The 27081-nt window shown below is 41.2% G+C and overlaps 1 protein-coding gene across 8 annotated transcripts in view; it reads left to right on the top strand.

Annotated features, from left to right (window-relative positions):
* SBF2 (SET binding factor 2) overlaps window positions 1-27081 on the top strand; it is a 399474-nt gene that overhangs the window by 303109 nt on the left and 69284 nt on the right. For all 8 annotated transcript variants that reach the window (XR_013958992.1, XM_080640377.1, XM_080640374.1 and 5 more), the window contains 2 exons: window positions 24043-24213; window positions 26414-26676. Coding sequence is in view for 7 of the 8 variants with exons in the window: in XM_080640377.1 (XP_080496503.1) it covers window positions 24043-24213; window positions 26414-26676 (434 nt within the window). In the remaining variant the exon portion in view is untranslated. The remainder of the gene's footprint in view (window positions 1-24042; window positions 24214-26413; window positions 26677-27081) is intronic.

Genomic DNA, 27081 nt, shown 5'->3' with positions numbered 1-27081 from the left:
TGCCATGCTAAATTTCTTCACATATTACAACATCTGTTGAAGTTATGCAATATTACAACTTCTGCGATTCAAGATATTGTCCCCATTCATAATTCTTGTTCTTCCTCCAGGTTGCAATCAAAATTTTACTGGCTTCATCCAGATACCAGCGAATTTTGTGGGAAATTTTCTATAAAATAACAAGGGTGCTAATTCAGAATTCTCATAGGTTAACAAATAATGAAGAGGTTTGTTTTTGCTCAAGCAAGTCCTAGATTGCTCTTTCTGAAGAGTCCTCTGGCTGCCATTTACATTTTTGCTGTCTCTAGAGTTAAGGAGATATTTATTTGTATTGGGATGGTTGTTGTGTTTTTTATCTCTGTGTTAAGTGATTGATTTCCCAATTGCATGTTTGATGACTTGACTCATTTTTTTTATTAATTCTCTCCCGAGGACATATTTTCCATTGAATTTTAGAGTGGAATGGAGGAGGAGAGACAGAGAGAGAGAGAGAAACATCGATATGTGAGAGATACATTGATTGGTTGTATCCCAAACACACCCTGATTGGTACCAGGATTAAGCCTGCAACTCATGTACATGCCCTTGACTGGGATCGAACCTGAGACCCTTCAGCCCAAGGGCTGACGCTCTAACCACTGAGCAAATCCAGTTAGGGCTTGACTCATCCTATCTAATAAAAGAGTAATATGCAAATTAACCATCACTCTGCTACACCCACGAGCCACGCCCACGAGCCACGCCCATGAGCCAATCAGGAGCGAATATGCAAATAAACCCAACCAAGATGGCTACGGCCACAGAGAGCAGGAGGGAGGCTTGGGTTTCCCCGGCAATGGAGGAAGCCAATCTTTCCGCCTGCCCTTGCCGGCCTAGGCCTCCACTCAAGGCTACAAAGTTTTAATGATAGAAGATACATAAACCCAAACAGAGATGGCGGCAGCCACGGAGCTGGAACGAGCAGGAGGCTAGGGTTGCCCGCGGCGATGGAGGAAGCACAGCTTTCCGCACAGCCTGGCCGGCCCAGGCCTCTGCTTAAGGCTACAAAGTTTCAATTATAGAAGATACATAAATCCCAACAGAAATGGCTGCTGCCTCGGAGCAAGCAGAAGGCTTGGCTCCACTCCAGACTACAAAGTTTCAATTGTAGAAGATAAATAAACCCCAGATACCAGGGCCTCCGCTTGGGTCGCCAGGGGGCATGGCCAGCCTGCAAACCACCACAGGCCCCTCGCCAAGGCCACCCCATGCCCCAAGGGAACCCCCACCCTGATCCGGGACACCCTTTAGGGCAAACCAGCTGGCCCCCACCCGTGCACCAGGCCTCTATCCTATCTAATAAAAGAGTAATATGCAGATTGACTATCACTCCAACACACAAGATGGCTGCCCCCATGTGGTCAAAGATCCTGCCCCCATGTGGACACCAGATGGCCACACAAGATGGCCAGCAAGGGAGGGCAGTTGGGAGGGACCAGGCCTGCAAGGGAAGGCATTTGGGGGGGACCAGGCCTGCAGGGGAGGGCAGTGAGGGATGACCAAGCCAGCAGGGGAGGCAAGTTGGGGGCGACCAGGCCTGCAGGGAAAGGCAGTTGGGAGGGACCCAGGCCTGCAGGGGAGAGCAGTTGGGGGGGACCAGGCCTGCAGGGGAGGGCAGTTGGGGGGGACCCAGGCCTGCAGGGGAGAGCAGTTGGGGGGGACCAGGCCTGCAGGGGAGGGCTGTTAGAGGTGACCAGGCCTACAGGGAGGGCAGTTAGGGGTGACTAGGCCTGCAGGGGAGGGCAGTTAGGGGCAAACAGGCTGGCAGGGGAGCAGTTAGGCATCAATCAGGCTGGCAGGGGAGTGGTTAGGGGCAATCAGGAAGGCAGGCATTCGAGCAGTTGGGAGCCAGCAGTTCTGGATTGTGATAGGGTGGGATTGGGCCTAAGCGGGCAGTCGGACAATCCTAGAGTGGTCCCAGGTTGGAGAGGGTGCAGGCTGGGCTGAGGGACACCCCCCCCCAATGCACAAATCTCGTGCACTGGGCCTCTAGTTTTTTTATAAAGTTCTGTGGTGTTACAAGGAAAGAACACATTTTGTTTTGTGTGTGTTTTCTTACAAAACAAATTTATTTGTTTAATTGGTGTGCAGAGACTACACTTGGCCAAAGCTTAAATCTGTTATCTTTCCCATCCTAAAAAGTTAACTGAAACTGACATGACTTCTGGGAAGTACACTGCAGCTGACATCTGGGCGTGCCCGTGCAAAGTGTTATCATGAGAGATGGGTCCACCAGGACTGGAATGTGAATCCTCTAGAAGGATTGAGTAAAAAAAGTTATCTGGACTATATCACCTTTTTTGGAATTAGTACATTTTACATTTTTTACAGCATAACTTTCTCTGTAGTGGAATGTTGGGTCACAATTGGCAGTTACTTGTTTTTCTAGCATAGCTACATGCTGTTTCAGTGGCTCCATCCAGTGTTTTAAAACCTTGTACGTGACCGTACATTTGAGAATTACCACCCAGCCCCCAGCAGCGTGCCGAATACATCTCAGTGCTCTGGAAAATGTGATTATAGTATAATTTATCTTTCGGTGCCAGTGCTGTGCAGAGAGCCTCCTCTACAAATGGGGATCTTATTTAATCAGTGCTTCAATTCTGCAACTTCTTTAAAAGGAAAGTATTTTTAATCATGGAGTAATCCAAATTCATTCATTAATAGTTTCCTACCTAGAGCCCTCAAATTTTGTTTGCATTAGAATTGTAATGCTAAACTATTTTTCCATCTCAATAAATCTTCAAATTTTTGCCCCCCCCCCAAAAAAATCATTGCTTTTATTCATTTATATCTTTTATCCATCATCCCGTTTTTCTTCTTGGTCTTGCAAAACTGAGATTCTATATACAAAAATGTTTTAGGAATGCTTACTATGCTATAAAAGGCAACGGAACTTTAGGATCTTTATGTTTACTTATGATTGACATGTACATAATCCTAAAACATCATTGACCCCAGATCTTTTTGTTTTCCTTGGTGAGCACTTGCCAATGGTGGTAAAAGGATTAAGACAAGCTTATCACAGGATGGATTAGACAAATTATAAATATTTCCTATTCCTTCTCCTCCTTAAATTTGAAAATCATCATACTTCTTGTTATTCACATCATTGATTAAAATGTTGGAAAGGGCAGAACATCATAGCAGTTCCCTTGGCACTTCCTTTTAGGATAGTCTCAATCTACTTAGTCATTAGTTGTGGAAGGTAATTTAGATTCAAATTACAGAATGCCTAGAAGTCATGTTAAGGAGTTTAGACTAATATTATTCTCTACACTCATAAGCGTGCAATAGCATACTCTGGAACAGGCAGTGACGTGATTGTGTTCCAGAAACATACAACAGGGTAGATGTTGGGAAGGACTGAGAGGTTGGAGGGACAGAGGCCACTTAGTAAACTAGCATAACAGACAGGTGTTGATTAGAGTTCTCAAGAGGCGATCCACATGGAATGTTATCTGTAGTATGATCTGCTTTTAGCAAGGGTAACAAACTAAATGCCTACTGACGTCAAACAAAGAGTGCAGATGAGCCAAGCAAGCCAAAGGAAGAGCAGCAATGCAGTGGGGTCACCAGGCAGGGACGCAGGAATACTGTTAACACGTCTCAATTTTTTAAGAGAAGCTGGAAACTTAGCTTTTATATGGAACTAGTGGCCCGTTGCATGAAATTTGTGCACTGGGGTGGGGGGTGTCCCTCAGCCCGGCCTGCACCCTCTCCAATCTGGGACCCCTCAGGGGATGTCCAACTGACAGTTTAGGCCCAATCCCTAAACCAGCAGTCGGATATCCCTCTCACAATCCGGGACCACTGGCTCCTAACCACTCGCCTGCCTGCCTGATCGCCCCTAACCACTCTGCCTGCCGGCCTACTCACCCCCAGCTGTCCCCCACCAGCCTTCTTGCCCCTAACTGCCCCTGCCCACCGGCCTGCTTGCCCCCAACTGCCCCCCCCCCCCGCCGGCCTGATCGCTCCCAACTGCCCCCCCTGCCGGCCTGCTTGCCCCCAACTGGCCTCCCCTGCCAGCCTGATCACTCCCAACTGTCCTCCCTTCCTGGCCTGATCACCCCTAACCGCCTCTACCTCGGCTCCACCACCATGGCTTTGTCCAAAAGGTCTCCCGGTCTAATTAGCATATTACCCTTCTATTAGTATAGACTAGAGGCCCAGTACATGAAATTCATCCATGAGTAGGGTCCCTAGTCCTGGCCAGCAATCAGGGCCGATCAGGTTTCCTGACTCCTAGCCTCCCCGCCTTCTCCTTCCCTCACTCCCTCAGCGCCGCTGTCACTGGTTGCCCGCCATGTTCCGCGCCACTCCCTGGTGGTCAGCTCACATCATAGTGAGTGATTGAACTCCTAAGGGGACAGTTTGTATATTAGCCTTTTATTATATAGGATGTCTTCATTTTTAAATGTTGCCTTAATTTTTTAAAAACCCTAGACAACCAAAATAAAACATATCTGCAGCCAGATGGAGCAAATAGGATGCCAGCTTTACAAGCTGTAGCCTTTAGCTTCTTCTGGTTGTGAATTCTTATTGTGTGATATAGTGGGAAAAGGCCTAAGGACTTAGAAAACCTTCAGTGAGGTACATCTTGATAACATATTTAGGAAAGAATGGAAAATGCAGAACGCATGACTCTTTATGGGTAGCAAAAGCAAAGATTTTATTAACAACTTGTCCCTAAAGAACACTTTATAAATGGATTACTCTTCTAGTTTCATTTTGCTTAGGTAGTGCTGTTTCCTTCTTATTAGTCAGCATTGTTAGCATTTTTTAGAAATCATAGTTTTGATGGAGACTTGTGGAGGAGTTGCTGAATTACAGAATAGGTTATTACAGCAGAAAATAAATTGTGTAGTGCTATAAATACTCGACTCCATGACTCAGCAAATTCCCTTTATGTCCAAAGGGAAACATCTTGTCCCTAACTCATGAGGTCTGTTTTCAATTTCTGCAGCTTTGCCGTTGTCCCCGTTTGTCCCTGATAGATTTTCACATGATGTGTGAGACATAAAGATAAAGAGCAGCCACTTTCAGGGGAGATTTAAGGATTGGGGAAATGAAAGCGGGGGAGGAGGGACCTCCGTCAGAGGAGTGCTTCAATATTGATGGCAGGGGATTACCAGGAGTCAGAGAACCATCTGGAATGACTGTGATAAATTAGATTGTTTTAGTATACTCTTGGGTGATGTTTCCCACTAATAAAATTAGAATAAAAATTGTAATGTTAGAAGGGAAACCCTTGGAAAATATGCAATTAACCATTTTAGAATTCAACAAGCATTTTATGTGTCTCCAATATCCATCCATACTTAAGATATTCTAGACATTTGAGTTGATACCAAGATGTGCCATACATGGTCTCTGCCATCAAAGGCTATTAGGAGAGAGACTATATGTACACAAAAATTTTAATTATTTATGTTTAATTGATTATATTTTAATGCTTCATTTTTAGAACCTAATAAATTGTTAGTCTTTTAACAAGTATTTATTACCATCTCTTAATGAGCATGCAAAAATAGGAATAATATAGGAGCTGATTTCATATAATAAAGTGTCTTATATAACAGTATAATATTATTTTAAAAACCCCTGTCAACCTTGATCACTTTTGTTATAATACAGATCTCTTTATTGCTATTATATTTTACCACATTGGCAACTGAAATCTATCCAAAGCTGCTCTATCTTATATAATTCTGAGAGAGGTTCTAACAGGTCATTTCAGCACATTCTTGAGCAAAAATAGTCCTAAATTTAAAAACAGAATGAAATAATTATTAGAGAAGTATAAACAGAGTTCTGTATAAGATGTACCTTAGTCTGCTTAGGCTGCCATAACAAAATTCCATAGATTGGCTAGCTCCGTGGTTGGCAAACTGCAGCTCATGAGCCACATGCAGCTCTTTGGCCCCTTGAGTGTGGCTCTTCCACAAAATACCACAGCCTGGGCGAGTCTATTTTCAAGAAGTGGCATTAGAAGTTTAAGTTTAAAAAATTTGGCTCTCAAAAGAAATTTCAGTCGTTGTACTGTTGATATTTGGCTCTGTTGACTAATGAGTTTGCCGACCACTGGGCTAGCTTAACAACAGACATTTATTTTCTCATGGCTCCGGAGGCTAGAAATCCAAGATCAGTGTTCCAGCCAACTTGGTTTCTGGTTAAGGACTCTCTTTCTGGCTTGCAACCACCTTCTTGCTATGTCCTCACATCTCTCTTCCTCATTTGCATATATGCTCTGGAAGAGGGGGAGTTGGGGAGGAGTGCCTGCTGTCTGGTATCTCTCCTTATAAGGGCACTAATCCTATCAGATCAGAGCCCCACCCTTATGTCCTTATTTAACTTTAATTACTTCCTTCAAATATGACCACACTGAGGATTAGGGCTTCAACATATGAAGTTTAGGGGGACACAGTCAGATTATAACAGATAGAAAATAGAGAGGGAACAACCAGGGGAGACATGAAAGATTTAGCATTTGATTTGGCCCTTGTAGAATGTGTATGATTTTAACCATTAGAAATTGGAAGGTGAGATTCCAAGTGGAAGAAATAGTTTAACCAATGTCATGGCAGTGAGAAAGCAAAGAGTATGTTCAGCACACAGAGCATTTAGCTCTTTCCCCTGCAGGGTGGCATCCACTCAAGTGACTAATACTCAGGAAGTCGAGAAAGAAAGGATGTGGCCAAATTAGTTAGTACCTTATAAAACATCGCTTTCTGGTTCCAGCACTGCTCTAACCAGCTCTGTGACTTTGGTTATGTTCCTTTACTTCTGTGTGTCTTAGCATCCCCCATGTGTCAATGAAAAAATTAAACTTTCTCTGAAGTTTCTTTTCACTTAACGAGTCTGTACTTCAAACAAGTAAGTGACTCAGGTTTAACAAGTGATACATGTTTATGTGTGTCTGTATACGTTCACATTTGTGCTCTCACATTTTTACAAGTATTTGATGATAGGCAGAAAATCTTCTGCCAATTATGTATGTTGAATTTGAATTTCTCCATCTCTGCATGAATTGGAAACCTTTTTCTGCATATGCCAAGGACCCAACCTGGACCTCTCAGGAGAGTTGACCTAGCATATTGGGGAAATACGTGGTTTCCCCAGCCTTGTTCAGTTCCTTTTCCAGCTTCATTAGGCTTCTTTCTTTCTTGCGTCAGACTTCCAATTCCCTCATGACTGTTTTTCCTGGCCTTTTAAGGAAAATTAATCTTCAAGCCTTCTTTCATATTCAGTAGCAGACAGTTGGGTAAAGGTATTCTCAAGCCTGCAGGGATATTTACTCTTTAGTAGGAACTAGGCCTCAAACTGTAAGAATGACATCTGAATAGTAAAATTCTGGACCTTAATAAATGGACATAGTGGCTAGAGAGTGGGGGTGGTGAGGTGAATTTTGTGGTGTTCCTAAAAGCTTTATAAGTAGAAAATGATCCCCTGGAACTTCAACCATTTCTAGTCGTAGAACATACAACTTTACAGCTATTTCTTCTTAGCTTTGGACCCATCTTGGTTAATTTTACCCAGATGATTACTGCTAGTTACTAATTGTCTAGAATTAGATAATTCTAGGTATAGTGGTGGGCTTACCCAGATAACTTTGACCCAATCCATATGAGAAATGGCTACCAAGTCAACAGCTTGTTCTTCATTCTAGAGTCTCAGTTTTAATGAATCTTACCAAAATAAATGAGAAACAGGAGAGCTAAAGTTGAACAAGAGCTTGTTCTCCTCAAAAGCAGGGGCATATTTCCTTTCAAAAAATACATTTTCTTCCCATACTATATATAGTCAGCTTATAATACTAAGTTTTCTTCTCAAAAATAGGATGGCCTACCTCTATCAGATACACATCAAGTCAAGAAGGTGTTGTCTTCATAATGAACTTAAGCTAGATGCTTAGGTGACTCACCTGAGAATATTCTATCATTCAGAAAGTTTTCAAGGTCCAACCCCAGTTATTTAGTGCTCTGTGGCCTCCACTTTGCACAGGCACCACCTTAGTGAATCACACTGGCTGTCGGTCACTCATTCTCAGAAGACCACAGTTTCGAAATAAAACCCTTGAAAAAATGTAGACACTGAAGTAACAATTGTAGTTACTTCACCCACAGTAGATTGTACCATGGATGCAACCTACAATTTGAGTCTTTATTTGTTCTTTGACTTGAGTTTTTGAGTCAAAACTTCAGTGAAATTCAGAAATTTAGGCTCCAAGATGTTGATTGTGTTGTTTATGGAAAATGCTTTCAAGATTTACTTGGCTTTCCATAATTCTAACAAAATAATTTAATTTTTCATTGTCTCTGGAAAAGTTGAGTAGATGGAAAGGAAGGAAAAGATGTACTACAAAATTATAATTCAGTAGTACTGTGGTTTCTGCTTTCATCTAGTAAGAACTGAAAATCATCTAAAGAAAAAGTTCAATTTTGGTAATAAAATTCAAGTGAATAATTTACTTAAATCAGAGCTTGTGTTTTTCCTCTAGGTTCTTTGTCATTAGAACGGTCGATAAGATAGTGATAACATCATCCAAATCAGAGGATTTAAACGCTGAGGTTTACCACACAGGAAATAAATGTGCTCTTCCAGGGGATACACCTTTGTCTTGTTAACCTAATAATAGAGGGACATCTAGAGCTAAATGGTCGTAGCCAGCTTTCCAGGTGCCAGGCCTGCCTTGCGACCCCTGCAGATCCCTAAACTGCTTCCTGTTCCTCAGGCAGGTGCTGATGGTTTCCAGCGACATCCATGACTTCCCTCAGGGGCTTTGGCTGTTGTGCTGTGACCTTATATAACTAACTAGGCCACTGCTCCCACTAACTCCTTGAGCCGCTGGTTTGCTAAATACATATTAAATGCCAGTGAGATTTGGTAGTTTGTATCTTTCAAGGAATTTATCCATTTCATCTAAGTTGTCAATATTGTTGACATAAAGTTGTTCATAATATTTCTTTATGATCCTTCTAATATCTATGGAATCTTTAGTAATGTTACCTCTCATTCCTGATATTGGTAATTTTGTCTTTTTATTTTTATCAGTCTGGCTAGAGATTTGTTGACTTTATCAATTTTCTCAAAGGACTGGCTTTGGCTTCATTGATTTTCTTTTTTATTTTTTGTTTTCTATTTCATTAATGACTGCTTTTATCTTCATTAATTTCTTCTGCTTGCTTTGACTTTTATTTTGCTTTTATTTTTCTAATTTCTGTAAGTGTAAGATGCAGTCATTGATTTGAAACCATTCTTCTTTTCTAATTCAGGCGTTTAGTGTTATAAATCTTCCCCAAAGTATTGCTTTAATGGCATCCCAAAAGTTCTGACATCTTCTAATTTTTTTTTTCATTTAGTACAAAATGCTTTCTAATTGCCCCCTTTTATTTCTTCTTGGATCCATGAATTATTTAGTTTCCAAAATATTTGGAGATTTTCCAGATAGCTTTCTTTAATTGATTTATAATTTAATTCCATTTTGATCAGAGAATACACTTTGTATGATTTGAATCATTTTAAATGTACTAAGACTGATTTTATCACTCAGAATGCAGATTGTCTTGGTAAATGTTTTGTATACTAGTACATATGAAAAGCATGGGTATTTTGCTATTGTGCTATCAATGCCAATCAGGTTAAGTTATTTGATACTGTAACTCAAGTCTAATTCTACTTCCATTTCTATTTATTATTTAGAGATTATAATCTCTCTTTAATAGCTATTAAAGATAATATAGTTGTATATTTATTTATTCTTGCATTTCTATCAGATTTCATTCATGTGTTTTTTTTTCCGATTTATTTTTATTTTATTTTTTTTAATCTTTATTGTTCAGATTATGACAGTTGTTCCTCATTTTTCCCCCCATTGCTCCCCTCCACCCGGTTCCGACCCCACCCCACCACATGCCCTTACACCCCCCACACACTGTCTTCATCCATAGGTATATGATTTTTGTCCAGTCTCTTACCGCACCCCCCACACCCCTGTCCCCCCAAGAATTGTCAGTCCACTCCCTTTCTATGCCCTTGATTCTATTATATTCACCAGTTTATTCTGTTCATCAAATTTTTTATTCGCTTGATTTTTAGATTCACTTGTTGATAGATATGTATTTGTTGTTCATAATTATTATTTTTACTTTTTTCTTCTTCTTCCTCTTCTTAAAGAATACCTTTCAGCATTTCATATAATACTGGTTTGGCGGTGATGAACTCCTTTAGCTTTTTCTTATCTGTGAAGCTCTTTATCTGCCCTTCAATTCTGAATGATAGCTTTGCTGAGTAGAGTAATCTTGGTTGTAGGTTCTTGCTATTCATCACTTTGAATATTTCTTGCCACTCCCATCTGGCCTGCATAGTTTGTGTTGAGAAATCAGCTGACAATTGTATGGGTGCTCCCTTGTAGGTAACTAACTGTTTTTCTCTTGCTGCTTTTAATATTCTCTCTTTGTCTTTTGCTCTTGGCATTTTAATTATGATGTGTCTTGGTGTGGTCCTCTTTGGATTCCTTTTGTTTGGGGTTCTGTGCGCTTCCTAGACTTGTAAGTCTATTTCTTTCACCAGGTGGGGGAAGTTTTGTGTCATTATTTCTTCAAATAGGTTTTCAGTATCTTGCTCTCTCTCTTCTTCTGGCACCCCCAAAATTCAGATGTTGGTACGTTTGAAGTTGTCCCAGAGGCTCCTTACACTATCTTCATATTTTTGGATTCTTTTTGCTTTTTGCTTTTCCAGTTGAGTGTTTTTTGCTTCTTTGTATTTCAAATCTTTGACTTGATACTTGCGATCCTCTAGTCTGCTCTTAGGTCTTTGTATAATATTTTTTATTTCAGTCAGTGTATGCTTAATTTCTAGTTGGTCCTTTTTCATATCCTCGATGGTCTCGCTAAATTTATCGGCCTTCTCTAGAAAATTCTTGAAAAACCTTATAACCGTGGTTTTGAACTCTATATCCCAGGGGTCCTCAAACTTTTTAAACAGGGGGCCAGTTCACTGTCCCTCAGACCGTTGGAGGGCCGGACTATAGTTTTAAAAAAAAAAAAAAACTATGAAAAAATTCCTATGCGCACTGCGGGCCTGGGACGAGTCGGCTGCTAAGCAGGACAGGCAGCAGCACCCAGCGGGCCGGATAAATGTCCTCGGCGGGCCGCATGTGGCCCATGGGCAGTAGTTTGAGGAGGCCTGCTATATCCAATTGTTTGCTTTCCTCCATTTCTTTCATTTGTGACCTCTTTCTTTGTCTCTGCATTTTGATTGCTTCCCTGAGTTCATAGAGTGGCTTTGTGTGGTAGGTGTCCTATAGGGCCCAGTGGCTCAGCCTCCCCAGTTACCTGAGGTGGACACTCTTGGTGCACCCCTTTGTGGGCTGTGTGCACAGTCTTGTTGTAGTTAAGTCTTGATTGTTGTTGGTATCACTGGGAGGAATTGACCTCCAGGCCAATTGGCCGTGAGGATCAGCTGTGTCTATGATGGGAGAACTTCTGGGCTGGAGACATCCTTATGAGACAAGACTTGCTTCAGTGGGGCTTTGGCGCTCACTGAGTCTGCCCCCTGAGTGTGTCCCTTATGGATCTGAGGAGTTGTAATCTGGATGGTCCTACTCTGACCCATTGGTACACTGGCTCTTGGATCTCCAAGGAGGTGCTAATTTAGCCTCTGCCTAAGGCCACCCAGCAGGAGCTAAGGAGAGATCTGCAGATTCCTCTTCTTTGTTTGGGTTTTGGAGGTGCCCAGATGAGGCCCAGCTGTGAAGCAATGCAAGCTGCTGCCGGGCCTTGGGCCTTCTTTTGGATGTTCTGGGTCTTTCTGACTCAGCTGCCATTTGTTAGGTTAGTTTAGTTTTCAAAGGACCAGGCCATTCATATGCAAAAGCCTCTTGGACAGCTTAGATGGGGCAGAGTCTCAAGACGGAGCAAACAGCAATGGCTTCCCATCAGCCCTGCCCTAAGAGGCCCCTGTGTCTCAGTGTCCCGTGGTAATCACTGCAAGCACCTCTGAGAGAAAGCCACCCTCGAGTTCCGCCCACCGCCAGACAGTCCAGTTTCTCCCCGTATGAGTCTGGGTCCCCAGAGTCTTGCCCGGAGCTGGAGTTCAGAGCAGTCAGGAGCTTCCATCTCTCTCCCACTTGAGAAAGCCAGCCACGCACTCAGTTGCCAGTCCTCTCTGCGCACGTGGTACCTCTGCCTTCCACACCTCCTCTGAGTCTCAGTGTGCTTTTCTCTTTCCTTCTAGTTGTAGAATTTCCACTCAGCCAGCCTTCTTGTGATTCTGGATGGTGTCCGTTTTATCTTTTAGTTGTAGTTTTGAAGTTGTTGTGCAAGGCAGCAAGTTCAGGTGTTTACCTATGCCGCCATCTTGGTTTCTCCTCATTCATGTGTTTTGAAGCTCTTTTATTTGGTACAGAAACACTTAGGGTTTTTATGTCTTCTTGATTAATTGGCCCTTTACCATTATGAAATTACCTTTACTTGTAGTAATATTCTTTGCTTTGAAATCTAAATCATCTTCTGTTAGCATAGCCACACCAGCTTTCCATTTTTTCTTTAAAGTAAACCTTTATTTTAGAGTACTTAGACATTTACCAAAAGTTACAAAGATAAAATGGTTTCCAAGCATTCTGAACCCAGTTTCTCCTATCATCAATCTTTTAAAATATATTTTATAGAAATATAATTCACATACCATATAATTCATTCATTTCAAGTATACAATTTAATGGGTTTTAGTATATCCCCTTCCACTACAATCAATTTTAAGGCATTTTCATTATCACAGAATGAAACACCATACCCATCAGCTGTCACCACCCATTTCCCCCATTCCCCAAGCTCTAGGCTACCCTAGTCTACTTTCTGTCTCAATGGATTTGCCTATTCTGGACATTTTAGATTCTTTCACTTCATATAATGTTTTCAAAGTTCATCCATGACAGGGGTCCTCAAACTACGGCCCACGGGCCACATGCGGCCCGCCGAGGACATTTATCCGGCCCGCCCTGTGCCGCTGCCTGTCCTGCTTAGCAGCCGACTCATCCCGGGCCCGCAGTGCACATAGGAATTTGTTCATAGTTTTTTTTTTAAACTATAGTCCGGCCCTCCAATGGTCTGAGGGACAGTGAACTGGCCCCCTGTTTAAAAAGTTTGAGGACCCCTGGATAGTATGTATCAGTACCTCATGTCTTTTTATTGCCATACTAGAGGCCCAATGTACGAAATTCATGCAAATGGCTCGGCCCTCGCAGCTCAGGCGTCATCTGGAATGACATCCGGAAGGTCGTTCAGCTGTTCAGTCTAACTAGCATATTATGCTTTTATTATTATAGATAATCCTACATTGTACATATATAATCACATTGTGTTCACCAGTTGATGATCATTTGGATTGTTTTCATTATTTTTATTGTGATATAATTCATCTACCATAAAAGTGTGAAAAGGGCTTTTCCTTCTCTAAGTAGTGTGGGGTGCCAACTTTATTCATCTTTAATTTTTGTTATTGCTTATAAATACATTTTATGACTTCTAAAATTTTATTAACATTGCTCATCTAGTGTTCTCTCCTTTCTCATTCTGTTCTTTTTTTTTTTTTTTTCAAAATTTCTTTGCTCTCATTTCAGTGGGGTTTAGAGATCAAAGAATATTCAGTCTGCCTCATTTAATTTTTTTAAATCTCTTAAAATTATTTTTGAAGAAGCAAATCAAACTATTTAAAATTCTCACTGGCTGATGTGGCTCAATTAGTTGAGTGTTGTCCCGTGCACCAAAAGGTCACTTATTTCTCTCACCTATCTCTCTCTCTCTCTCTCTCTCTCTCTCTTCCTCTCTCTCTCTCTCTCTCTCCCCCGTATTTCCCTCCATCCCTCCTGAGCCCTCCCTTCCTCTCTCTCTAAAATAATTTTTTTAAACTCTTCAATTTACTTCATTTTCATTTTGCCTTTTTCCTCCCAGTCTTTGTGTACTTCCAGACATAATCTTAGCATATTTTATTTGTTTTCTGAAATGTAGCGTAAACAATTCATTCATAAGTACATCACCATATTAACCACTTCAGTGGCAACATAATTTTCTTCTGTGTTAACAATGTACTTAACCTTTCTTCTCTATAGCTAGACATTAAAATTGGTAACTTTGGAGAGGGGCATAGCTATTAAAGATAATGCTGTAATAAACATTTTTGTTGAGCTTTTGGGCCATTTGCAAGCACACATAGTGAGAGCTGTGACTCACCAAATTCCTCCATTTCCTGTGCCAGGACCCACAATGCCTTTCTCCAGCTGCTTCTTTTGCTCTGACACCTCAGAGAAAACACCTTGTTATATATCTACTAGTCTTTTTTGCTGATTATGTTCTGCCAGTTTACAGTGCTGTTACAAGCAACATTATTAGGTTCATCCACCATCACATGTGGAGTTCCTTTCTCTTCATATAAGATCATAGGGCTTGGTATTGAGTTAATGAAAAACACAAGTTTCCCATAAACATGTATGGGTAGACTTTTTTGGTTTGTTTCTAAATAGGTTTAAGAATAGTTAAGTCAAATATATTTTTAAATCCATGATTTCATAAAATATGAATAAAAAACTAATTGGTCATCTGTGATAGATGCTAAAAAACAACTTTTTTTAAAAATCTGGTAAATGAAGGAATAAAATCATGTATTTATCTTGCTTTCTAATACAGTCTATATGGGTCACTATACAGTTGATGAGGGCAAGTTTCTCTTTATAGAAATATCCCAGTTAATAAGTGAAGAAGTAATGTTAGAATGAAAATGCCACTATTTTATTACTCCTAATGATTAATGAATCTGAGCATTGACCATCAATAACCTTTAACATCACAGCAGAAGAGACATCCAGAAGTGACTCAGTATTCTTGACAAACAAGCCTGAATCTGATCAAGGCTCTAGATCCAACTACCAATTTGCAGTAAATACAGAGCATAAAAAAAAAAAAATGCATCATTAACTGTGTTGCAGTTAGCAACCACCAGACTGATGGAAACTCTATTGGACAAATGATTCATTTTCTTCAGCAAACAGATTGCAAGTGTGGCAGGGAAGACAGGCGGACAGATCGGTAGATGGTAGAGAAACCTATACATTAAAACTGACCTCACCAACATGAATGAATAGTGACATATGGATCTTATTTGAGTCCTTCCTAAGTCAAACTATTTATAAAAAATACTAAAAACAATTTAAAAACCAGAAAAGCTTTTTAAATACTTATAAGAATTAAAATTTAGACATTGACTAGGTATTTTATATTAAAGAATTATTGTTAATTTTTAAAATAAATTTGCAAAAAATCTTCATTGAATAATTTCTCATTGAAAAAATAAACAACATGCAGTAACCCCAAAATGTTTATTGCTATAGATAACAATGGGAATTATCATATTTCTTAGGCCCCTCTCACGTACTTCCAGGAAGTGTTAAATGGTGCTGAAACCAATAATCAAAATTGACAGTTGACATGTGAGATAATGTTCACACACCATTGTTTATAATAGCAAAAAGCTGGAAACTATACAAATGTCCATTAACAGAAACAAGAAAATGCTATATATTCATACAGTGGAATTCCATGCAGTAGTTAAATCACACAATGATTAAGAAACTAAATTCTGTAGTTAATCCCCTTGGGTATGAATCCAAGCTCAGATTCTGCCACCTCCTGGCACTATTTTCTTGGACAAATTGCTTAACTTTTCTGTGCCTCAGTTTCTTCACCTTCTAAACAGAGGTAATAGCAGTACTTAACTCAATGAATCATAAGATTTCTGTAATAGAAACCAAGATGGCGGCATAGGTAAACACCTAAACTGCTGCCTCACACAACAATTTCAAAACTACAACTAAAAGACAAAATGGAAATCATCTAGAACCACAGGAAGGCTGGCTGAGTGGAAATTCTACAACTAGAAGGAAAGAGAAAAGCACACTGAGACTCACAGGGGCTGGGGAAGGAAGAGGTATGGAGGTGCGTGCACGTGCTAAGAGGGCTGGCAACTGAGTATGCGGCTGGCTTTTTCAAGCGGGAGGGAGACAAAAGCTCCCAACATCTCTGAACTCCAGTTCCAGGCAAGACTCTGGGGACCCAGACTCATACGGGGAGAAACTGGACTATCTGGCAGTGGGCAGAACTCGAGAGCGGCTTTTTCTCAAAGGTGCTTGCAGTGATTACTGCAGGACACTGAGACCCGTGGGGCCTCTTAGGGCAGGGCTGACGGGAAGCCGTTGCTGGTTGCTCCACCCTGAGATCCCGCCCCACGAAGCCATTCCTGGTTGCTCCACCCTGGGACTCCACCCCATCCAAGCTGTGCACAGAGGCTTTTGCATATGAATGGCCGGGTCCTTTGAATTCTAAACTTACCTAACAAATGGCAGCTGAGTCAGTGAAACCCAGAACATCCAAAAGAAGGCCCAAGGCCCTGCAGCAGCTTGCATTGCTTCACAGCTGGGCCTCATCTGGGCACCTCCAAAACCCAAACAAAGAAGAGGAATCTGCAGATCTCTCCTTAGCTCCTGCTGGGTGGCCTCAGGCAGAGGCTAAATTAGCACCTCCTTGGAGATCCAAGAGCCAGTGTACCCATGGGTCAGAGTGGGACCATCCAGGTTACAACTCCTCAGATCCATAAGGGTCACACTAAGGGGGCAGACTCAGTGAGCGCCAAAGCCCCACTGAAGCAAGTCTTGTCTCATAAGGATGTCTCCAGCCCAGAAGTTCTCCCATCATAGACACAGCTGATCCTCACGGCCAATTGGCCTGGAGGTCAATTCCTCCCAGTGATACCAACAACAATCAAGACTTAACTACAACAAGACTGTGCACACAGCCCACAAAGGGGTGCACCAAGAGTGTCCACCTCAGGTAACTGGGGAGGCTGAGCCACTGGGCCCTATAGGACACCTACCACACAAAGCCACTCTATCAACTCAGGGAAGCAGCCAAAATGCGAAGACAAAGAAAGAGGTCACAAATGAAAGAAATGGAGGAAAGCAAATGACTGGATATAGTGTTCAAAACCACGGTTATAAGGTTTTGCAAGAATTTTCTAGAAAAGGCTGATAAATTTAGTGAGACCTTCGAGGATATGAAAAAGGACCAACTAGAAATTAAGTATACACTGACTGAAATAAAAAATAATATACAGAGATCCAACAGCAGACTAGAGCAGTGGTCGGCAAACTCATTAGTCAACAGAGCCAAATATCAACAATACAACAATTGAAATTTCTTTTGAGAGCTGAAAACCGACTTCTGCACATGGGCCACGAAGTTTCAATCGCACGTGGTATTTTGTGGAAGAGCCACACTCAAGAGGCCAAAGAGCCGCATGTGACTCACAAGCCGCGGTTTGCCGAACTGGACTAGAGGATCGTAAGAATCAAGTCAAAGATTTGAAATACCAAGAAGCAAAAAACACCCAACCAGAAAAGCAAAAAGCAAAAAGAATCCAAAAATATGATGATAGTGTAAGGAGCCTCTGGGACAACTTCAAGCATACCAACATCTGAATTTGGGGGTGCCAGAAGAAGAGAGAGAGCAAGATACTAAAAACCTATTTGAAGAAATAATGACACAAAACTTCCCCCACCTGGTGAAAGAAATAGACTTACAAGTCTAGGAAGCGCACAGAACCCCAAACAAAAGGAATCCAAAGAGGACCACACCAAGACACATCAAAATTAAAATGCCAAGAGCAAAAGACAAAGAGAGAATATTAAAAGCAGCAAGAGAAAAACAGTTAGTTACCTACAAGGGAGCACCCACACGATTGTCAGCTGATTTCTCAACACAAACTATGCAGGCCAGATGGGAGTGGCCAGAAATATTCAAAGTGATGAATAGCAAGAACCTACAACCAAGATTACTCTACCCAGCAAAGCTATCATTCAGAATTGAAGGGCAGATAAAGAGCTTCACAGATAAGAAAAAGCTAAAGGAGTTCATCACCGCCAAACCAGTATTATATGAAATGCTGAACGGTATTCTTTAAGAAGAGGAAGAAGAAGAAAAAGGTAAAGATAAAAATTATGAACAACTAATACATGTCTATAAACAAGTGAATCTAAAAATCAAGTGAATAAAAGATCTGATGAACAGAATAAACTGGTGAGTATAATAGAATCAGGGGCATAGAAAGGGAGCGGACTGATAATTCTTGGAGGGGACAGGGGTGTGGGGGGTGCGGTAAGAGACTGGACAAAAATCGTACACCTATGGATGAGGACAGTGGAGGGGAGGGTAAGGGCAGAGGGTGGGGTGGGAATCGGGTTGAGGGAAGCTATGGTGGGAAAAAAGAGGACCAATTGTATTAATCTGAACAATAAAGATTTATTAAAATAAATTTTAAAAAAGATTTCTGTAAGGACTAAGTAAGTTAATACATGTAGTGAGAGCTCAGTACAGGTTGAATTATTATAATTATTATTTGTTATTATTACCTGAATAATTCTAGCAACATAATGTGTCAAAAACCCAATGTACATAATAAAACACAATATGGTACTATTTATTCAAAGTTTAAAAACCTGCCAAAAAGCAAGGTGGGTTGGATTTGGATTCTGTCTTTTATTTCCAAGAATACCAAACCCAGGCAAAGGACTTGACAGTAAGCTTGTGTTTGATTTCTACTATTTTCTGAACCACACAAAAAATAAATTGATTTATCCTTGATCTCTCAATATTTACTAATACAGAGAATCATTAGAAATGTAAGTGGTTGAAGGACTTCAACCCTGTCATTCCAACTACTGACCTTGGCACATCAATGAATACTGGCTGATACTGGTGAATGAATGTACTTCTTATGAAGAACTTGTGTGCATGGATCTTCTAAGTATCCCAGGAGAGGTGTAGATCATGAATTTGAGGTTGCTTGTACTGTTCAATCTTAGAGTGTCAGGTAGTAGAACAGGGAAAATTTACTTTTTCACAACCTCCTCTGCTTAATGAATTGGATTACTCACTGTTCTCTGAATCCCACTGGCTAATCCACACACTTTCCTAAATACACATTGTTTATAGGCCACTGTCTTCTTCCCCTTCTGAGTTGTGTTTACAAAGAGCCAGTTGTGTTTTGTCCCAATTAATTGCATAGTTTAGTTTAAAATTACATAAGTTGTATACTTTGAAAAACTTTAATAAGGGATAAATGAAACCTGCAGTATAACCCTACATATATTCTTTATGAATATATACTGGTAAAAAACATAATGGGAATGAAAAATACCTAATTTAGGATCATTGCTTCCTCTAGGAGGGGAGGGAAATGGGATCAAGACAGGTACACAGTGGACTCCAGTTCAAGCAAGCATGTTTAAGATTTGACAAATATAGGTTATAGATACATATTTTTTTCTATTTCTTCCTTTTGTTTGTCTCTCAAGACTAAGCACTTTCAAAGTTCATCAGAAACTACTCAGAAATTAATTCCTAAATTGACTTAACATCCTAGACTTGGTCGAGCCAGTGTAGAATCATAAAGGGATGGCTGGCACCACCCGTGAACTATACAATAAGGTACATGTGTATTCCAGAGCCAGAATGAATAGGAAATATTCAGCAACTTACACAGTGAATCTTTGTATTCTGCATTATTCTTTAAGACCATTATATATTTACTAGAGGCCCAGTGCATGAAATTCGTGCACGGGGGCTGTGTGGGGGGGAGTCCTCTCAGCCCAGCCTGCACCCTCTACAATCCAGGACATCCCTCTCACAATTCAGAACCGCTGGCTCCTAACTGCTCACCTGCCTGCCTGCCTTATCGCCCCTAACTGCCTCCCCTGCCGGCCTGGTCACCCCCACTGCCCCCTCCACTGGCTTGGTCACCCCCAACTGCCCCCCCCACCAGCCTGGTCGCCCCTAACTCTCACCCCCCCCACTGGCCTGGTCGCCCCCATTTCCCCCCCCCCCCTGCTGGCCTGCCCACCCCCAACTGTCCCCCCTGCCAGCTTGGTTGCCCCTTACTGCTCCCCTGCCGGCCTGGTTGCCCCCAACTGCCCCCCCTGCCGGCCTAGTAACCCCCAACTTCTCCCCCCACCCCACCGGCTTGGTCACCCCTTACTGCCCCCCCCCCAATGGCCTGGTCACCCCACACAGCCTGCTGTTCAGTCGTTTGGTCGTCCCTCACTAACCCCCTGCCAGCCTGGTTGCCCCACACAGCCTGCTGTTCAGTCATTTGGTCGTCCTTCACTAACCCCCTGCCAGCCTTGTCACCCCACAAAACCTGTGTTCAGTTGTCCATCCAGTTGTTTCGGTCATGACAGTCCCTGGCTTTTTGTATATTAGGATGAAATCAATCCCGCCAGCTAGCTTTTTCCCCTGAAACCTGATTTGCCTCTGAGCTCCCTAATTGGAGCCTTGGGCCTGGAGAGCAAACATGTCTAGCCTTAGACAGGCCTCTTATACCGATATGTTAACCTTTCCCTTGACCAACTCATCTCTGAGATGATTTGTGTCCACTTATTTGGATTTGAATCTGGCCTGATTGTTGGTGAGCCCATGAGTTTATTCTCCATATCCTGTCCCATGCTGGGTTTCCTTTCAATGTTCTGTGGGAAATGAATGGCATTGCTTAATCTAGTACATTTGAAGCTATTTCTTCTGGATAAGAAAGGAAGTTAACACATTCTTAAACATTCTTTTAAGACTGTGTTGACTTCATAAAATTTCATGGCAAAATATCACTTCTTTCTTTAGGACAGAATCATAAGAATCATTATGAAATGTAAAGTAAATAATTTTGTCAACATTGGAGGGAGAGATGTCATTTGACAGCAGCATTCCCTACCACCATTGCTCCCCACGCTGCGTGTAGACTGAGTCTCCTTATGCAATAAAGGTCATGAAGCTGGAATGCGGGCCATTATGAGAAACCATCTTGGGAAAGTTTTTTCTTCATACCAAAGAAGTGATTAAAATTGGAAGATAGTTTTATCCACAGAGGCTTATTTTCTTTATTTCCTAAAACAACTACTACTATCACAAGATATACTGAATCTGAAACCCTAAACAGTCTCATTGCATTTTTCTCTAGATAATTATACCATGGCTTTGTTTTGTGAAATATCTTAATTTTTGTACCTTACAAAAATGATATAGAATAATGGAAACCCTTATTTCTGTTCCTTTCTCTTCTACCCATCTTGCTTTGTGACCTTGGGTAAATCCATTTTCTTTATAGGATCTCTCAAGTGTACGGTGAGGACATGCAGCATTCACCTCACCACCCACTTTCTAGCCCAGCCAGACTGCAAAGTTCCATTTTTGCAATTCCTTTCTGAAGCCCTGATGGAATCTAGGCAGAATAAGGTGCTACTGCCCTCTGCTGGTCCTAAGAACACACCTGCCCATCAGTGGCATGGCCCTGCCAGCCCTCACAGCCAGGGACACAGTACCCCATGCTTGCAGTTGAAAAGACATAGCAGGAAGCCACAAAGAAAACAGGCAGATTTCATGTTTGGAAAAATAATAATATTTTGGGTATTTTGGAATTAATGATTTGTGTGCATGTCTAAGATGCCATGGTCATTTGTGACTGTTTTGCCACCAACAAGTGTTTATCCTCTAACCACTTCACCCTGCTGTAATTCTCACCAAGTAAACAAGCTGTGGGTTCTGACCCTTTGGGCTACTTACTGTCACTCTCTTTTACACCATGTTTCTGCCTAGGAACATAACAGTTCACTCTTGTTCAAAAGATTTAGGCAAGTTTTTTTCATATTCACTTTTAGTTTGTAAATAAACAGGAAGATAATAACTAGTCCATGCCAAGGAAAGTGAATATGCAGCGTCAGTAAGAAAAATGCTGAAGGAGAAAGGCAGGGCTGTGGTGTGCTCTCCGGTTCCTGCAGAGATGCCAAGTTGTAATAAGATTTGTAATTAATAACTTCTGTGTGTGGATGACTCTGAAAGCACTTTAAATGAGAGCCTGATGCGGATTTGTTAAGAGCTTTTTCTGAGCTTATCTATAGTAACATAATTTTAGAACTCTAAAATGTTAAGAACTGCTATGACATTGCATTTGTAAGAAATAATGCTGCCTCTGACTATCTTCATGGGAAAGACAGTTGAGAATTATGCTTTTATCTTGAATTTTGTGCCTTTAATCTCTCTTTGCAAAATAGCCTTGTGCACTGCTACAAGGTCATTGTTAGTTCTTAGAATGTTTAGGGGCAAAAAAAAGTGTAACCCACATCCCATCTTGAAAGGGACTTAAACGTGTGATAGAGAAGTACATAGACTCTCATAGGCAAATTGATTTAGCCACACCATTTCTAACTACACAGGTACTACATTTCGTGGTATGCCTGGTGCCTGTTCCAGCTCTAGGTTTAGTCTGCTTATTAAAATGGTTCAAAAGAAAACTTTCATTATCTGATACTTTAGTTCTACTGACAGAAAAAAAGATGAACTAAATTCCAAAGAATAAAATGGACAAAAAGTGTCTAACAATTGAGAATGCTACCTGCTGTTTGCTGAGAATAAAAAATGTTGAAACATCTTTTAACGTTTAGAGGTGAAAACAATAGCTGTGAAAAGATACTCAAATCATTAACTGAAATTCAGCAATGTAAATTACCTGTGAAATTTAAATGCAGGGAGTATTTGAGATCTTGCTCCTCAGCATATGTCATCAGTTTGGCCAAATAAACTCTTATAAAAATTCACATACAATAAAATGCATTATTCAATTTGAAATCATATCAGAGATGTCAAGGCAGAATATTACTTTGGGAAACAAAATCCTAAAGTGCAAAAAAAAAGGAACAGACAGCAGTGCTAAATGGTATTTAATGTGTTTTGTGATTTGCTTTCAGTTCCTTTGCAAGACAGTTTGGAACCAGCAAAGTCTGCCCTTGAAAACCACCATTTATGTAATTGTTATATGACTTTGGGCAATTACTTAAACCTCCCTGAACTTCTTTTTCCTTAAGTTGGCAATAATAATGCACATCTTAGAAGATTTTTAGTATTAAATGAGATATATAAATATTTATGAAGTTCCTCTAGTGCCTGCAAGAGTTAGTTTTCCTTCCCTCTGTTGTTAATCACAGAGTAAGGGTGACTGCCACTCTGAAGCCCAGCAGGAAGTCCTGGAAAGGAAGGTTTGGTTCAAGATTAACTTCCTGTACCCGGACTTGGTTACCAGAAAATGCCCTTGAAGCCAGGACAGTCTCTATAGAGTATGTGAGCCAGGCAACAGCCTGGTGGGGAGGTCAAGGGCTAGAGTGAGCAGCAGGGAGGGTGCAATTACTCCTGCGTCCCAAGTTCATGATATGCCCTCACTCTGTGTGCAAGACCAAGCTGTATGTTTACTCACATTTCAGTTAGTGCCCCGGCCCCCCCCCCCCAAAAAAAGGTATTCTAAAACCAAGTAGAAGAAATTTTAAATTATCTGGAGTTTCATAATTAGGTTGCAATGGATTTTATGTGTTCTAATTGTAATAAAGCTACCAACTCTACAGTGCCTACTATGTGCATAGTCTCTAATTCATATAATAGCTTTCCTTTTTAGCTTTTGCTAAAATGTTCATTTGGATAGATAAAGTGACTGAGATCTGAAAGGGCTTTCTAGCAAGCCCAAAGTTGACAGTTAAAAAATGAGTGAGTTGCCTTGCTGGTGTGCCTCAGTGGTTGAGCGTCAACTCATGAACCAGTAGGTCACGCGGTTCAATTCCCAGTCAGGGCACATGCCCAGGTTGTGGGCTCCATCTACAGTAGGGGGCATGCAGGAGGCAGCCAATCAATGATTCTCTCTCATCATTGATGTTTCTATCTCTCTCTCCTCCCTTCCTCACTCTGAAATCAATAAAAACATTTTTTTAAAGTAAGTTACTAGTTGCTAAGCTTATACTGCCATAAGATACTGTTTAGATAAGTCATTTGAGCACATCTGTGGTTAACTGTGGCCCCTATAACCTTCAGAACTGTCACAACTCTGCCAGCCCCCTGGTGATAGATTTCATATTGTGTGTTCTCACAGAAACTGGCCCCCGGGGTCAGCCAGTTTGCTTACACCTGTGTGCAAGACCATCCCATTTGGACAAATCAGCAATTTTGGGAGACAACCTTTTACAATGCAGTGCAGGAACAAGTTCGCTCCCTGTATCTCTCAGCCAAGGAAGACAATCATGCCCAGCATCTGAAGCAGAAGGTAAGAGAAGTGGAGAAAGGTGCACGTGTGGGTCGGGATCCTGGCTTCAAGGAAAGTGTACTCAAATGTCTCTGGGGCAAAAGGAAATCTAGTCACTTTTCCTACCAATGTGTTTGGCGTTTATTTAGGGAGTGCTGTGGTGAGCATCTTTCTTCTGTTGATTTCTGACATTCTCTTTTTTTTCTGTAATAACTTCTCAGTTATTTAGCATTAGAATTATTTTATTATCTAGATATGTAAAAGCCTAAGCGGAAGGCCGACCATTCGACTGTCCTACTGGTAGCTATGATGTGCATTGACCACCAGGGGGCAGGCGCTCAATGCAGGAGCTGCTGAGTTGTGGTGACTTGGCAGCTGTGGTTCTCAGGTGACGCACCCGGAACCAGAGAGGAGGGAGCCCGATTCCAGGGTGCATCACCCGAGAACTGCCTTCTCGCAATCCAGGACCTCTCAGGCATGTTGGAGAGCTGGTTTCGTCCCAATCCCTGCAGGCCAGGCCGAGGGACCCCTCCAGTGCACAAATCCGTGCACCAAGCCTCTAGTATTTTAATAAATAAGAATTCCCTGGAAACAATTATAGGATATTGAACAGAACAAACACACCTAAAATACCTAGGTACATGTTTTTGTGCCCTTAACTTCTTGAAGAAATGTCAAATTCAAGTTGATTGACTTTAAAATAAATGCAAAATTCATTAGTCCTGCTCAGAAATATGCCGATGCCAACAATGAATCAAAGTCTTCTTTTAGTAATATTCCATATGCTCCTATATATTTTATCAGTATAAAATATTTTTTAAAATATTTTAGAACAGAGACGATTTGTTTTTATTTTGAAAAAGTTTAAATATTTCTGAAATTTTAAAATGTTCATTAGCTATCTGGTCTTGGGCAATTCATATTACCCTCTGTGCCTAATTCCCTCATTGGTAAGATGAACAGATATGACTGTATGAAATTTTAATGTCTAATACAAGTAAAGCACAGTGAAGAGTGCCTGTCATGTAGTAAATAATAAATGTTAGAATTTTTCATCCTCATTAATTGAATGAGGCCAATTAAAGCCTAATTGTCCATGTGGATTCACTTTAAGAGTAATTTTTCATTTTATATGCTGGGTTAATACTTGCTGCTAACCCTTCCCATCATTCTCTATTTTAATTTGGCCTTCTATTTTGTGAGATAAAGGTACTGAGATATCTAACAAAAACTACACAGTAGTATTCAAATATTCTGTGCCTCGTAAATTTAAGCATATTCTTGGTCTGATATTGAGGATGGTAAGAACAGAACTTTAATAACAAATAGCACTATCCGACATCTAGCTGATGCTCCCGATTATTGTTGTGCACTGTTAGTGTGAATTTAATTTAAACTCTCATTTTTCTTTCATAACACCAAGTGCACTTGGGTAAAGATAAACACTATTAGTTTGAGGTCATGTTCCAGAAATAATTGGGCTTGTGGAGTGCTTTAGGTAGTTTTTTAAGCAGCTAACATTGTTATCTCTCAAAAGCATTCGTAAAGCAAACACATTCTCTGTGTCCTGTATTCTAGAGAAGTCCATCTCTGAGCCCCAGGTTAGATACAAGTGAGACTGTAGGTGGACCAGCTGTTCATGGCTATAAATGCTATGCAGATGTCAGTTCATGTTATTGTTTAACTCTTCACCCTACCAGGAAACCCCTCTTAAAAATCCCATAGGCACCCATATCCTCATGTATAATGTTTGACACCCACATTTACAAGGAAATCTAGCTCTGTATTGTGACTTTGATCATTCCATCTCCTTCTCCAAAAGAACAGAAGAAGAGAAACGTGTAAGAGTATTAGTAATGATACTTGAACATTCATACCTGAGCATTTTTAGGTACTCAGGTTAATAATTTGTTATAACTGGCAACCAAAAAGGGATGGAGCCACAGAGGTAAATAAATGCAGTGAAATGTCAGCAATGAGAAGTGTATCTATCTGTCCACCTGTGCTTTGCTACTGCTTCCTCAGGTTTGTCACGTGGTTCCACTCAAAGCCTGCTGGATCTGGGTAAAAAGGAAGACTAGGTTTGGTTTTGTTGTTATGCTTTGTGTATATGTTTTCATCTTTGCTGATATAGGCATGTAATAGATGAATTATGGAAACATCTTCCATGGTTTCTGAAGCTCGTGATGGATTAGCAGAGAATGTGTTGCTTTATTTTTAGGACAAGATTCCTGATGACCAATATCAGGAGAAGACAGCCATGGACCTGGCAGCCGAGCAGCTCCGCCTCTGGCCCACGCTGAGCAAATCCACGCAGCAGGAGCTGGTGCAGCGGGAGGAGAGCATCGTCTTCAGTCAGGCCATCCACTTTGCCAACCTCATGGTCAATCTGCTAGTCCCACTCGATACAAGTAAAAACAAGCTCCTAAGGACCTCAGCACCAGGCGACTGGGAGAGTGGGAGCAACAGCATCGTCACAAACAGGTACCGAAACGTGGCCACACAGACCCTCCTATTCTTGGCTTAGCAGAGAATGGAAGCTGTTTTGGATATATATTGCTGTACATATTTCAAAAATTGACCATTTTCAAACTTGCTCAGCTCTTTTCTACTAAGAGACCTTCACTTCATCTGACTTCTTAATCACCTCCCATACTCTCTTCTCTTTCCTGACCTGCTTTTTCCAGTCTCACCAGCTGCTGATCCTTTCTGCCATAGCAGTTTACAGAAAGTGCTTTGAAAAGTTACTAATGACCTCCTTCTTGCTAAAGTCATTATTTGTTTCTTGGCTCTCTTTTCCTCAGTTATGCCTTGCGTTTGCCTGGAATCATGTCCTCACCAGTGCCTTCCTCTCAGCCCTACAGCAACTTTTCCTACCACTGGGAATGA

The sequence above is a fragment of the Plecotus auritus genome (assembly GCF_963455305.1).
Source record: "Plecotus auritus genome assembly, chromosome: 9".
Lineage (NCBI taxonomy): Eukaryota > Metazoa > Chordata > Mammalia > Chiroptera > Vespertilionidae > Plecotus > Plecotus auritus.
The sequence above is the reverse complement of the archived record's forward strand: the minus strand, read 5'-3'. Positions and strand labels throughout refer to the sequence as shown.